This window comes from Typopeltis vanoorti, chromosome 13, assembly GCF_054136105.1.
Source record: "Typopeltis vanoorti isolate ZY-2024b chromosome 13, IOZ_Tvanoo_1.0, whole genome shotgun sequence".
In the NCBI taxonomy this organism is placed as follows: Eukaryota; Metazoa; Arthropoda; class Arachnida; order Uropygi; family Thelyphonidae; genus Typopeltis; species Typopeltis vanoorti.
Genome location: NC_143561.1, coordinates 42179745 through 42192219, shown reverse-complemented (window position 1 = coordinate 42192219; position 12475 = coordinate 42179745). Strand labels below are relative to the sequence as shown.

Below are 12475 nucleotides of genomic sequence, written 5' to 3'. Positions count from 1 at the left end.
CAATGTTACCATTGAACTACTTTGGGATTTTGCTTAGGCTTTTGACAGAATACAGCATGGCAGAGTGCTGCATAAATTGGAAAAAATGGGTTTGAGTTATACAATATTAGCATGGATAAGAAGATGGCTGATTGACAGATATCAAAAGGTGGTTGGAAGTTTTTTCCCACTTGGTTAGACTATAATAAATTTAGTTTAACCACGCTACCGGTCAAGACATCTATAGACGTCAAAGTTATCATGGATGCGAAGTGCATATTAAAATTATAATACCATTGATATTACATTGAAATATATGATGGATACGAAGCGTATGAGGATGCGTATTTGATCCATAATGGCTGGTAAGCAAACTTTGTTTGCTTACACTTGGATAAAGGATTAACCAAGTGTAAGCAAACAAAGTTTGTGCCTGAAGTATCTTCACGACTGAGGCAACTCATAGTAAAGGTGGACCAAGCTCTCATCACTCCTTGTCTCAGTATCTCCCATAATGCAAAGCACATCTCCTTGCAGACATGTATGATGCTATGCATTAAGGGAAGGGCCACTACCAAGACCGGTTTCGACCTTTATTAAGGTCTCGTCAGTGGGAGCCAGACCCAGAAGTGGTGATACTAAGGCAGAAGCAATGGAGAAGCTTATACTTGAATAAAGGATTAAACTAAATTTATTATAATCTAACCAAGTGGAAAAACACTTCCAGCATTTTCTTTCTCTAAATTCAGGGTAATTTAATAATAAGGTGGTACACCTTTTGGCAACTCGTATAGGTAAATAAGACTTATCCATTGCTTCTGCCTTAGTATCACCACTTCTAGGTCTGGCTCCCACTGACGAGACCCCAATAAAGATCGAAACTGGTCTAGGTAGTGGCCCTTCACTTAATGCACAGCGTCATATATATATGTGTGCAAGGAGATGTGCTTTGCATTATAGGAGATACTGAGACAAGGAGTGATGAGATCTTGATCCACCTTTACTATGAGTTTCCTCAGTCTTGAAGATACTTCAGGAGCAAACTTTGTTTGCTTACACTTTGATAAAGGATTAAACTAAATTTATCAAAAAGTGGTATACGGGGGAACCGAGTCTGCAAGGTTTAGCGTCTCCCTGCCTACTCTTCTTCGAGCGTTGTCTATTGCTGGATGTCCAGAACCTTTTCTTTCCTATGTTATGGAGCTATACTTGGGTAGCTCCATCACTATCACTACAGGGTCCCATGCAACTTCTATTCCCGCAGTGCGGGTATTCGCCAGGGTGATCCTCTATCTCCCCTTTTCTTTAACTGCGTCATAGATGAGTTTCATCATTCTCTTCCTAGCCATATAGGCTACTCTCTAGGCACTTCTTCCTTTAATGCTATGGTCTTTGCGGACGATCTTATTCTCGTAGCCTCTACTAAGATAGGCTTGCAGGAACTCCTTGACTGGGCAGTTGACTTCTCTATTCAAGGCCTTTCTATTAATGTAGAGAAATCTTGCTCTTTAGCTCTTGTCCCCTCTGGTCGTGACAAGAAACTTTAAGTCGAGATAAAGAGTTTTCCCTGCACGGGAGGCCGTTGCATGCTTTGACCATCCTGGAAGAGTGGAGATACCTCGGTATCATGTTCACCCCAAAGGGAAGGTCTTCTGTCCCTTCTATCCTAGAAGCTGGGATCGCTTCTTTGAGGAAAGCTCCTCTTAAGCCCCAGCAAAGACTGTTTCTCCTTCCCTACTATCTCCTACGTCGCTTTTACCACAAGTTAGTGCTAGGTAGGACATATATCTCGGTACTGTCCCGAATGGACAGGGCTATCCGTTCAGCCGTGAGATCAAGGCTCTGACTGCCACCTGACACTCCTACTGCATATTTCCACGCGAGGGTGAAGGATGGTGGGCTTGAGGTTCCATCGCTTAGATGGCTGATCCCACGCCTGCAGCTGTCAAGAATCGCGCAGTTAGAACTATCTTCTTCCCCTATCTGCAGAGAGGCTTTCTACAGCCCATTAACACAAGAAGACTTTAGGCGGGCTAAAGGCTGGTCCCATTATCAAGGTACTTTAATCGAGTCAGCACCCACAGAACACAAGAGATGGGCATCTCTGTTGCACTGTTCTGTAGATGGTGCTCCTTTAAAAGTCATATCTGGTGCCTCCCCAGCATGATTGGGTAAGGGATGGCACCAGACTCCTCCCTGGGTTCGAGTATATTGACCTTATCAGGACGAGGATAAATGCCCTGCCTACTCGAGCCCATACAGCTCGATGTGGTAGTGACGACTCAAACTGTAGGGCTGGCTGCCACTACAGTGAGACATTGTCTCATATAGCCCACTGTTGCTTCTGCACCAATGGGGGTCCATGTGAGGAGGAATGATGCCGTGGTCTCCATTCTAACAACCGCTTTAAGAACAAAGGTTGGGAGACTGTGGTGGAACCACATTATAGGACCTCTGCGGGTTTGCGTAAGCCAGACTTAGTGATTAAAAGAGATCGTGACATTTAGGTAGTTGATGCCCAGGTGGTGGGAACAGGGTGCCCACTAGCCTATAGCCATAATAATAAAGTAAATTATTGTAAAAATAACCCAGATCTAGTTAGTAAGATACGGGAGAAGCATGGGGAAACTCCGAGGTTTACCAGCACCACCATCGCTTTACATGCCATATGGAGTGCAGATAGTTATAAGGACTTAAAACAGCTTGGGCTTATGCAAAAGGATATAAAAGTTCTTTCCTTGAGGGCACTACAGGGCACACTGGTGGCATGACGTTGCCACCAGAGAATGACTACAATGATAACTCGAACAAGCATAGGCCTATATCAGGTCTGGATGTGATGTAAGGGTAGTACTGCCCATAACCAGTACAAAGATTAATATATAAAAATAAAAAAATCCGTGTACCACAAGGATCCGTGCTTGGTCCACAGTTATTCAATCTGTACATTAATGATATTGGGAAGGATTTGACAAGTGACATACAGTTATTTGCTGATGATGCAAAGATAGGTAGGGTAATCAGGAATGCTGCTGATATGCAGTCTTTGCAGAATGATTTGAATAGGCTGGAATTGTGGGCATGGGAAAATGGGTGTCAGTTCAATGTCAGTAAATGTAAAGTCATTCACTTCAGCATGATTAGATATCCATTGTCGTATTATATTGGTGGGATTAGGCTAGAAGAAACTGATGAGGCTAGGGATCTTGGAGTGTTAATAGACAGGAAGTTGAAGTTTAGCGACCATGTGACAAAGATTGCAAATACAACTCAAAAGATAATTGCAATGCTGAAAAGAATGTTCACATGTAAAGATAAGGATGTTATTTTGCATCTTTACAAGGCCCTGATAAGACCTCACTTGGACTATTGTGCACAGGTCTGGTCTCTGTTGTGATTCTGATATATTGGAGAGAGTACAACTGAGAGTGTTAAAAATGATATCAGGATTGTGGAATACTGATCATGAAGACAGATTGAGAATTTGCAGACTGCAGACACTAGCAAACAGGAGAAAGTGGGGAGATATGATTGAGACTTACAAACTTCTGAAAGGGCTATACAGGATTTCAATTGATGGAATTTTTCAATTTATGGGGGATGGAGAAAGGACGAGAGGGCATCCTTGGAAGCTGAGAATAAAGGCTAAGAAGGGTGGAAGGGCTAGATTTTTCTCTCAGAGGGTTGTGTGATTGGAATGGATTGCCAGTGGATGCTATGAGTGCAAGCAGTGTGAATGAATTCAAGAATAAGTATGATAGCTGGTGTGTAGTATGTGGCCTCCCTCGATGAGTCTGACTCTCTGGGGGGTCTCTTAATAATAATAATATCCAAACAACTATTCTCCAAGAAATATGGCAGGGCAGGCCAAGAAAAGCAAACAGTCTATCACAAGTAGCTTGAGAGCAAAATACAAACTTCCTTCACAGCCCAACACTTGTAAAGGCATAATTAGAAGAGCTACATCTTACTTCAACAAGGATAAATGTAGAAAATACACTGCATGCGCAACTGGCAATTGCAACTTCTGTCTATATTTTTGTGCTACCTTCTCTTTCTCACTCTAAAAGTAGCATTACATCATCACCTAAAGACAAGGCTGCTGGCTTCATTCTTGTCTTCCAACTCCTCCACAGATGATCATGGCAAATTACCTCTTCCTTTCCTAGAACTGCATCTCTTCCCTTTTGTGACCATCCACCAGAAAACACAAGAATCTTGAAAAACCTAGATATCCTTAGATATCACAAAGGCAGCAGCAGCAGCTGGGTTGATGGAATCCTGCCTATTGTGCTCAAGAGATGCGCTCCTGAACTAACACCTGTTCTTCTTCATCCATATGCTAAATGTACTCAGCTGCCATCCACCCTATAGCATGGAAAAAAAAAGGTGATAAATGTCTACCATCAAGTTATCAACCTATGGCTCTCTCACCCCAATTTTGTCCTAAGTAATGGAGAAGGTTATCAACAGTCAACTTCTATGACACGTGCAGGACTGCCAACTAATTAATTTATCATCAGTATGGATTTTGTAAATTTAGATCCACAGAAGATCTCCTGGTCTATATCATGCACTTCTGGAATAATTCCATGGAAAGTCATGGAAAAAGTAAAACTCCTTGGTGTTTTAAGGGTGTCAAAAGTTTGCCTGTTGACTACTGTTCTGGTGCAAATGGTTGGATGACTAATGACATTTTCAAGAATTGGTTAGTTAAGTGGATCTGAAATTAATGCGGAAACTACACTGCACACACAAACAATTTATCATCAAGAACATCAAAGTAATTTTCTTGCCTTCAAACATACAAGCTTTTAAAGCTTATTATTGCAGGGCAGTTTGTGCGAGAATTATAGCTGAACTTGATTATATAAAAGACCAATCTGATGCAAGTGCAATTGCAAAAAAGATTTTCCTTCTTGATGCACTGCATTTGGTAGCAATGTCATGGAAGCAAGTTTCAGAGAAGACTATTGAAAATTGCTTCCAAAAAGGTGGATTTTTTTAAGACAAACTCTGAAATTCCTTCTTCCAAAGAATTTGAATACTTTAGAAATTAAATTTTTGATAAAACCCCAGATGGTATGTCAAAAGAAGAATTTGAAAATTGGTTGGATATTGATAAAAACGTTGAGGTGGTGGCTACAATGACAGTGTCAGAAATATGTCAAGCTGCTACTGATGAGAACTTTAAACTAATAGAAAAGCAACTGTTCCTAATACAAGTATAGAAGAACAAATTTTAGAAGCTCCTCCAGCCAATGTCCAGATGCAAGAAGCTCTATGAATACTTCGTTGTGGTGTGCAATACAGAACAATAAACTTCGAAAGGCATTATGAGTATGAGCAATTTATTCATGAACTAATATATTCAAAGACATGACAGACAACATTAGATAAGTTTTAAAATAAATTTTATGTTGTTGCTTATTAAAAAGTTGTTTATAACAATAAATTAAATTAAATAATGTTCATAATAATAAATTGAAATAAAGGATGCAATTTTTAATATCCTTTGCTTAATGTTATCAGCCAGTTATTGTTATTGAAAAGCAACTGTTCCAAAATGATCACAATAAGTGGCATCTACTTTATGTGTGTGTATATATATATATATCTGAATAAGAATTATTGTTTGCCATCATCTCAATTCTAGAGGCCTCTTTCAGGAAAGAAGTATGCTTACATATAACTCTATGCAGATCTACATATATGATTAATCTTAGCTGCCTTTTTCTTTGTGTTTTACTTATATGACCAACTGTGTTCCATAAGCATGTTACTATTACAGTGACAATACATAAGAACTTCCTTTAAATCTGAAAAATTTTAATAAAATTTTGGTTTCTTTTCATAAAAATTAGTTTTAATTAATTTGTCTGCCTTACCTGAGTAAATCTTCTAACAAGGCAAGTCTTGCCTACACCTGCATTTCCTACAAGAACAACTTTGAAGAGAAATTTATAATCTTCCATCACAAAATAATTTTAGTGCATCTAAAAAAAAAAAAAAAAAAAAAAAAAAAATTGACTACACAATTGATAAAAAAGCTAGTAAATGAATCAATTTATTTTTTTTTAAGTACTATGCAAATGCCATATTTATCAATTCAAAGTTTTATTGAATTACAAGCTATTCCAAAAGTAATATCTTATAATAACTGCATGTGTACTTTGTTTGGCATATCAAGGGTCTTGAAATGTTCCTTCATTTGCAAAATGAGAATATGCAGAATAACTACTAATAATCTAGTAATTTTTTAAAAGGTGACAACTATTGAAATTTGCCACTGACAACAAGGTTTTTATAGTGAAACAAACATAAGTACTGTGCCATTGAGCACAAAGAACAACAGCAGCAAAGATGGGGGTAACATTAATAACCAATCATGAAATGGGAAGCCTAAAAATATACAATTTGATGTCATGAGTTGAGCAGTTATCACCATCTTCATCATCAAATTCCTGATATGTATCCCCAACGGGTGTACAGGATATTATGATAATGCTACATGAAAAATTTACATCATTACTAACTTCCTATCAACAATTTTCCTCCAAGTCAATCTGTTAAGACTGCAACATTATTAGATATATTTCTGAGAGAATATTAAAGTTAGTGATGGAGCTTGCTCCACCTTTGCACGGAGTTGCCTTGGTGTTGTACTACCCAAGTGATCATTTACACTTGGGCTCGCCGATAGTTTTTTCGGCATGAAACTCTATGGATTTCGATCCGAGTTTCGTACCCGGCTATAAAAACATAAAGGGATTTACCATCCCCCATTCTATATTTCTGTCTTCTAAGGCATTTTTTTACTCTATCAATCCATCTATATCTTGGTTTTCATCTGGGTCTTTTTCCTGCCAACCTAGCAGAGAACAATTGTTTTGCTAATATTTCCTCTCCCATTCTGTTTAAGTGACCATACCACTTGAGATTAGCTCTGCTAACACATTCCTGGATGCTAACAATGGCAGTTAATCAGAGAAAAAACAATGAATAAATCAGATTACCAGCACTAAAACTGAATAATGGATTTGCACGAGTTTACCAAATCATTACAGAAATGGGGTGCAATTATGTATCTGGTGCTGTCCATAAAAGAGACAAGACAAAGTTTGTTGCTGATTGTGTCAGCATTACCAAAGGGAAGATGGTAATGCTTTATTTCGCAAAATTGTGAGTGGAGTTGAAAATTGGATCAATCATTATAACTCTGAAATAAAATTCTGAGGAATATGATGGCTATTAAGTTCAAAACCTCAACCTTCTACAAGAAAGTGCATGCTGACTGTGTTTTGGAAACCACTGCTTTTGCATGATAACAAGGCCACATATGAGCACATTCATTTCAATGACTAGTGATCAGATCAGATTGGGATGTAACGTTGGGATGTATTTTTTAAAAATACATCCCAACGATATCCATTTCAAAAATGATAAAATGGCTCAAAGCAAAAGTAAGAAACAAAAAATGTTCTGGAAACAATTCTAAGTTTTTTTTTTTTTGTTTTTTTTTTTTACAACAGCTGTGAAAAACATTACACAGTGAAGAAAATGTATTGAAAGGGAAGGAGATTATGTTGAGAAAGTGACATGCAAAATTTCATTTTTTTAATATAACTTTTGGAAAAGTTATGAACTGTCATAAAGTAGTACTGTTGTGAGAGAGTAGATATATATACTGTTATATTTACAAATAAGAGGGGAAATGAGAGGCACAATGCAAAAAGCCAAAAGCATTTTGCAGTAAGGTTTATATCTGGCAAGATATAATCCCCCCCCCCCAAACAAACTGGAGTGCAATGGACTACTTGTGTAATTAAAAGAGGTGGTTCACATCTCTAAAAGCAGGTGAAATATACTCAGATTCTTCTAGGTATCTCATCCTACTACATTACTCATCAATGCAATGCCAGTCATAAAACAGTAATAGTGTTAAATCTATGGTGATTAATTAAATCTCGTCTTCTACGCTTTTGTAAAAACTACGATATTATATTATCTTATTCAAAACTTATTCTAAAAATTTTACTTTACTTCAACTTTATGCTTTAACCTTACTTTAACTCAATCTTAACTTAAACAGTCGTAACTCCGAGCTCGTAATCTGTTGCTTGATTTAATCTCTTAACCTTCAATACTCTCACTCAATTTAATTCCCCCTTTGTCTCAAGGTCGCACATATTATTGTTCGTGTGTGCAAAAACCTTCAGATCTAAGAAATTGCCTCTGGCTGGAGCCAATCTCTTTGTCTGAACAACTGGCGTTTTTCTAAATTGAATTTTGGAAATTTATTTGATTTCAAGCTGCACCACCAAAATTCGTGGATAGGAGATGAATATCCTTCCAAAGAAAAACACTCAGTAAAACACAGAACCTTTCTCTCTTACTTAATACTAAATCTAGCAATGTAAAACTTCTATATTACAGTCGTGGCTAATCAACTCTAGGACACAGAGATTCAAATTTTATGAGCAGTGCATTGGTATGCAAGAATCAGGCAAATTATTTAAACAAGAAAATTTATTCATAATCAAAGAAAGTACAAAAAAATTTAATACTAAAATTACAAGTTAATTTCCTGGCTCTATACTTCAATAGCAACTCATGAATACAGATAAAATTAATCTTCTTAAGTAAGCAATTCTTGTAAAATAATGTGTCTACGATATTTCTTTAGTTGACACTTAATCACGCACAGAGCAATTCTTCCATTCTAAACAAAAACAGGTTTAGCTAATACCAACAATATTAAGCATATAATATTTCACCTTAAATTATGCTAAGTTTTCTCTCATACAACTGAAGAAGATAATTCAATGATGAGCTTAATGCCTATAGTCCTCAATTATTAATACAAAGAAAACTTCAAACAAATCACTGTCACAATTCTGTCTCTAGTAAGAACAACATAAAACCTTACTTTGAAATAGTAGTCTAGTCCATTCTCATAGATTGTTGAATTCTCTTTCCTTTAATACTTTCTGATCTTCGCTACGCACACGGGTACATTTTCCTGGATTTGTGAGATCACTTCTTACTTTGCGAACTTCAGGAACTTCGTGACATGAAAATCCGGTAAGGACTTTCTCCAAACACAACTCAAATTAGTTGTCTCACACTTCTGGCATCTATCGGCTGGAATGCAGGACTTCGACCTTGAATCGGGGCAGCTTTCCCGAACCTGGACCCAAATCAGAATGAAGACGAACTTATTCTGCCATACACACATCGAATCTGCCTCTCCTTCAGCGTAGCCTTCCACCTGAAGACGATTAGCAAAACTCCATTGCCGTAACCCTCGTAACTTGCATCGCAACCCCGTAACCCACTCGTGACTGTGTCGGCATAACTCGTTGTGTCCTCCTTGTTGTCACCTCCTTTTTTAGCGTCGTAGTAATCCCCTTTTATCTGGCTCACTTGACCTTGGGTTCTGCTACGTTTTAATCCCTTGGGTATTTCGTTGGTCTGCACCTGCTGCAAAACTCCATTGCCATAATCCTCGTAACTTACATCGCAACCCTGTAACCCTCTTGTGACTGCGTCGGCATAACTCACCGTGTCCTCCTTGTTGTCACCTCCTTTTTTAGCATCATAGCGCAACCCCCTTTTACCTGGCTCACTTGACCTTGGGTTCTGCTACGTTTTAATCCCTTGGGTATTTCGTTGGTCTGCACCCACCACCTTTTTCCATAGTTGCATTAAGGCAGGAAATCCCCATACATATTTGACCTTCGTGATTGTAAATGCCCTAGGTCATAGGTTAATAAGATAATCCATCTGGAAATATCTTTGTCTGGAACATTCTTTTGACACAAATTATTTCACATTTAACTTTCTTTGTTCTTTTACAAAATTTTGGCAGTTACACTATTTAACAATTCACAAAAATTTATTTCTATATTACTAAACATAACAAATTTTGCTGATTAATCAAAGTATGCTGAAGAGAATATCGTTTTCCAGTAAAATCGGTATATAAGATATTTTTGTATAAAAATCCTTCTATACATGATTTTACAATAGTACCAAACGTGCACATGAAGGCAGAAGGAGGCATCAACAGTATTTCATTTTCTTCTCATAGTATACAGAAATGTTGATACAGTATATGTGACGCAGATGAAAGCAAAAGGGAGTTATTAGTCTGTTACACTTAATCATCCTGCAATTCCCAAAATACTTCTTTCTAGCACTTTGCACTAACATAACACCAGCATCATACAAAGTCACAAGCTCAGTGGATTGAAATAATTAATTTTGCACTTTGTAAAAAGAAGGCGAGTTGCAGTTTGTAGATATACATGCATTTTATACAGTTACAATTATCTGACAGCATACTGACAAAGGGAAATTGCTGTAGTATTATTATTATTTGACACCTCCAGGGAGTCCAAGGACTCATCAAGGGAGGGCACCAGCTCTACAACTCCGTCTCCAACATTCAATCACCAACTAACCACAACTACACCAATGCTATCTACTGTCGCCCACCACTGGTATTTCCACAGACAATTGTATGATGTCATATAGCTGAATTTTCTTTTATTTATTAATACCCAGGATATATTCACCCAGTCAACAAAATTTAAACTATCCTTGATGGAACCTACCTAAGAATGAACTAACAAACAGAATGGGACTGAGGTATGGCACCTATCTCAGAGGAAGTGCCAAACATCTGCAGTACTAAATGTTATTGAGCTTTGATGCCCAGTGTAATACCACTGTTTCACGTTTCTTCCCATCCTTTTCCAGATACAATATTATTATTATTACAGGCCACTCCATGGAGTCTTTAGACTCATCAAGGGAGATCCTAAACATCATGTTAAGAACTATACAACATTTGCACAGTATCTATCATGCTTTTCTTTGAGCTCAATCACAGTCATGGCACCCACAACAGACTCTGGCAACCTATTCCGCTCATTCCCTACTCTAACCTAGTTCTAACACCCTTCATAACTATACTCTTACTCAGTTTCCAAGGGTGGACCCTAGTTCTCTCATCACCAGACCTGTTCTGAAAAATTTCCACTGAATTAATCTTGTAACAATCCCTTAGTAATTTGAATGTCTTAATCATAATCACTCTTTTTTCCACCTATCAACCAGTTTCTGTAATCCACAAATCTTCAACCTGTTCTTGTAAGATTCATTCCACAGACCTGCTACCGTTTTGGTCACTCGCTTCTGGATCCTCTCCACCTCTTCCTCATTGCCAAGGAACCCTGGACTCCAGATCTGCACGCAGCAGTCAAGTTGGAGTCTTATCAAGGCTCAATAAAGAGGAATAATAACCTGCTTGTCTCTACTTGTCAAAGAGAACAGTAATCAAGTAATCTGGTAAGCTGCTTTAGCCAATTTTGCTATGTGCCCCTCTAAACTTTAATTCCCTATCCACTAACACCCCCAAATCTCTGGCTTCGTCAATTTGCTGGAGTACAGTTTATCAATGTGATACACAGCTGGTAATCTTTTTATGCAAAAATGCATAACTTTACACTTTGCCACATTAAACTGACATCCATTCTCCTTTGACCACACTGCCAGTTTATTCAAATCATACTGCAAAATTTTAACATAATCTGTATTAACTATTGCTCTACCCAACTTTGCATCATCAGCAAACAATTGAACAGTTTCTCTCAGATCCTTCCCTATCATTAATGTACAAATTAAAGAGTAATGGCTAAAGAACAGACCCCTGAAGCAGGCACTAGTCATAGGCTTTCTTCTGGATACTCTTGAATAAACTACTCTCTGATATTTCTCCATTAACTATCCTCTTATCCACCTCACCAACCCTATATCCATCCCCATGTTTACTGATTGGAATTTTATGTGATATTCTGCCAAAGGATTTTGCAAAGTATAGCAGTATCACCATAAAACCCATTACCTTTATCCAAGCTGTCACTGTATTATAAAATGTGAACAAGTTACTGAGGCATGACCTACCCTTCACAAAACTATTCCCCCCCCCCCCATGCAGTATCCCATTTCCATCTATCGATTCCTGTATTTTCCTCTTGAACAACTTCCTAGTACCTTGACAACAACAACAACTCCAGATATGCTGATTGGTCAGTAATTTGATACATCAGTCTTGGAACCTAGTGGCCGCACGGTTAGCCTAGTGGCTATGCGCTTTGCAACCATATACCTGGGGAAGGAGTGTCCTGAGTTCGATTCCCGTCGCCGACGTGAGGAGCTTAAGGATCTTCCTCAGCCATAGCCAAGTTAGTCGGTCTTGAGCGTGGACAGCAGGGTTCCCCCCCACACACACACCCAGTTTATCTGGGTTTTTCATTCCGCAAGCAGGCAAACCGGCCCTGTGAACACACGGATCTACAGCCATAAATACTTAACCCCCCCCATGAGGGGGCTCAACTTGCCCCAATAGGGATGGGGGAGAAAAGGGAGGAAACTCCATATGAATAAATAAATAAGTCTTGGAGCCTCCTTTATGCAATGGAACTATTTT

The 12475-nt window shown here is 38.3% G+C and overlaps 1 protein-coding gene across 1 annotated transcript in view; it reads right to left on the bottom strand.

Moving 5' to 3' along the window:
* LOC150100088 (ras-related protein Rab-30-like) overlaps positions 1-12475 on the bottom strand; it is a 61012-nt gene that overhangs the window by 27242 nt on the left and 21295 nt on the right. The window contains exon 2 of the mRNA XM_090403210.1: positions 5868-5975. Coding sequence (XP_090259336.1) covers positions 5868-5954 — 87 coding nt within the window. The 5' untranslated portion in view covers positions 5955-5975. The remainder of the gene's footprint in view (positions 1-5867; positions 5976-12475) is intronic.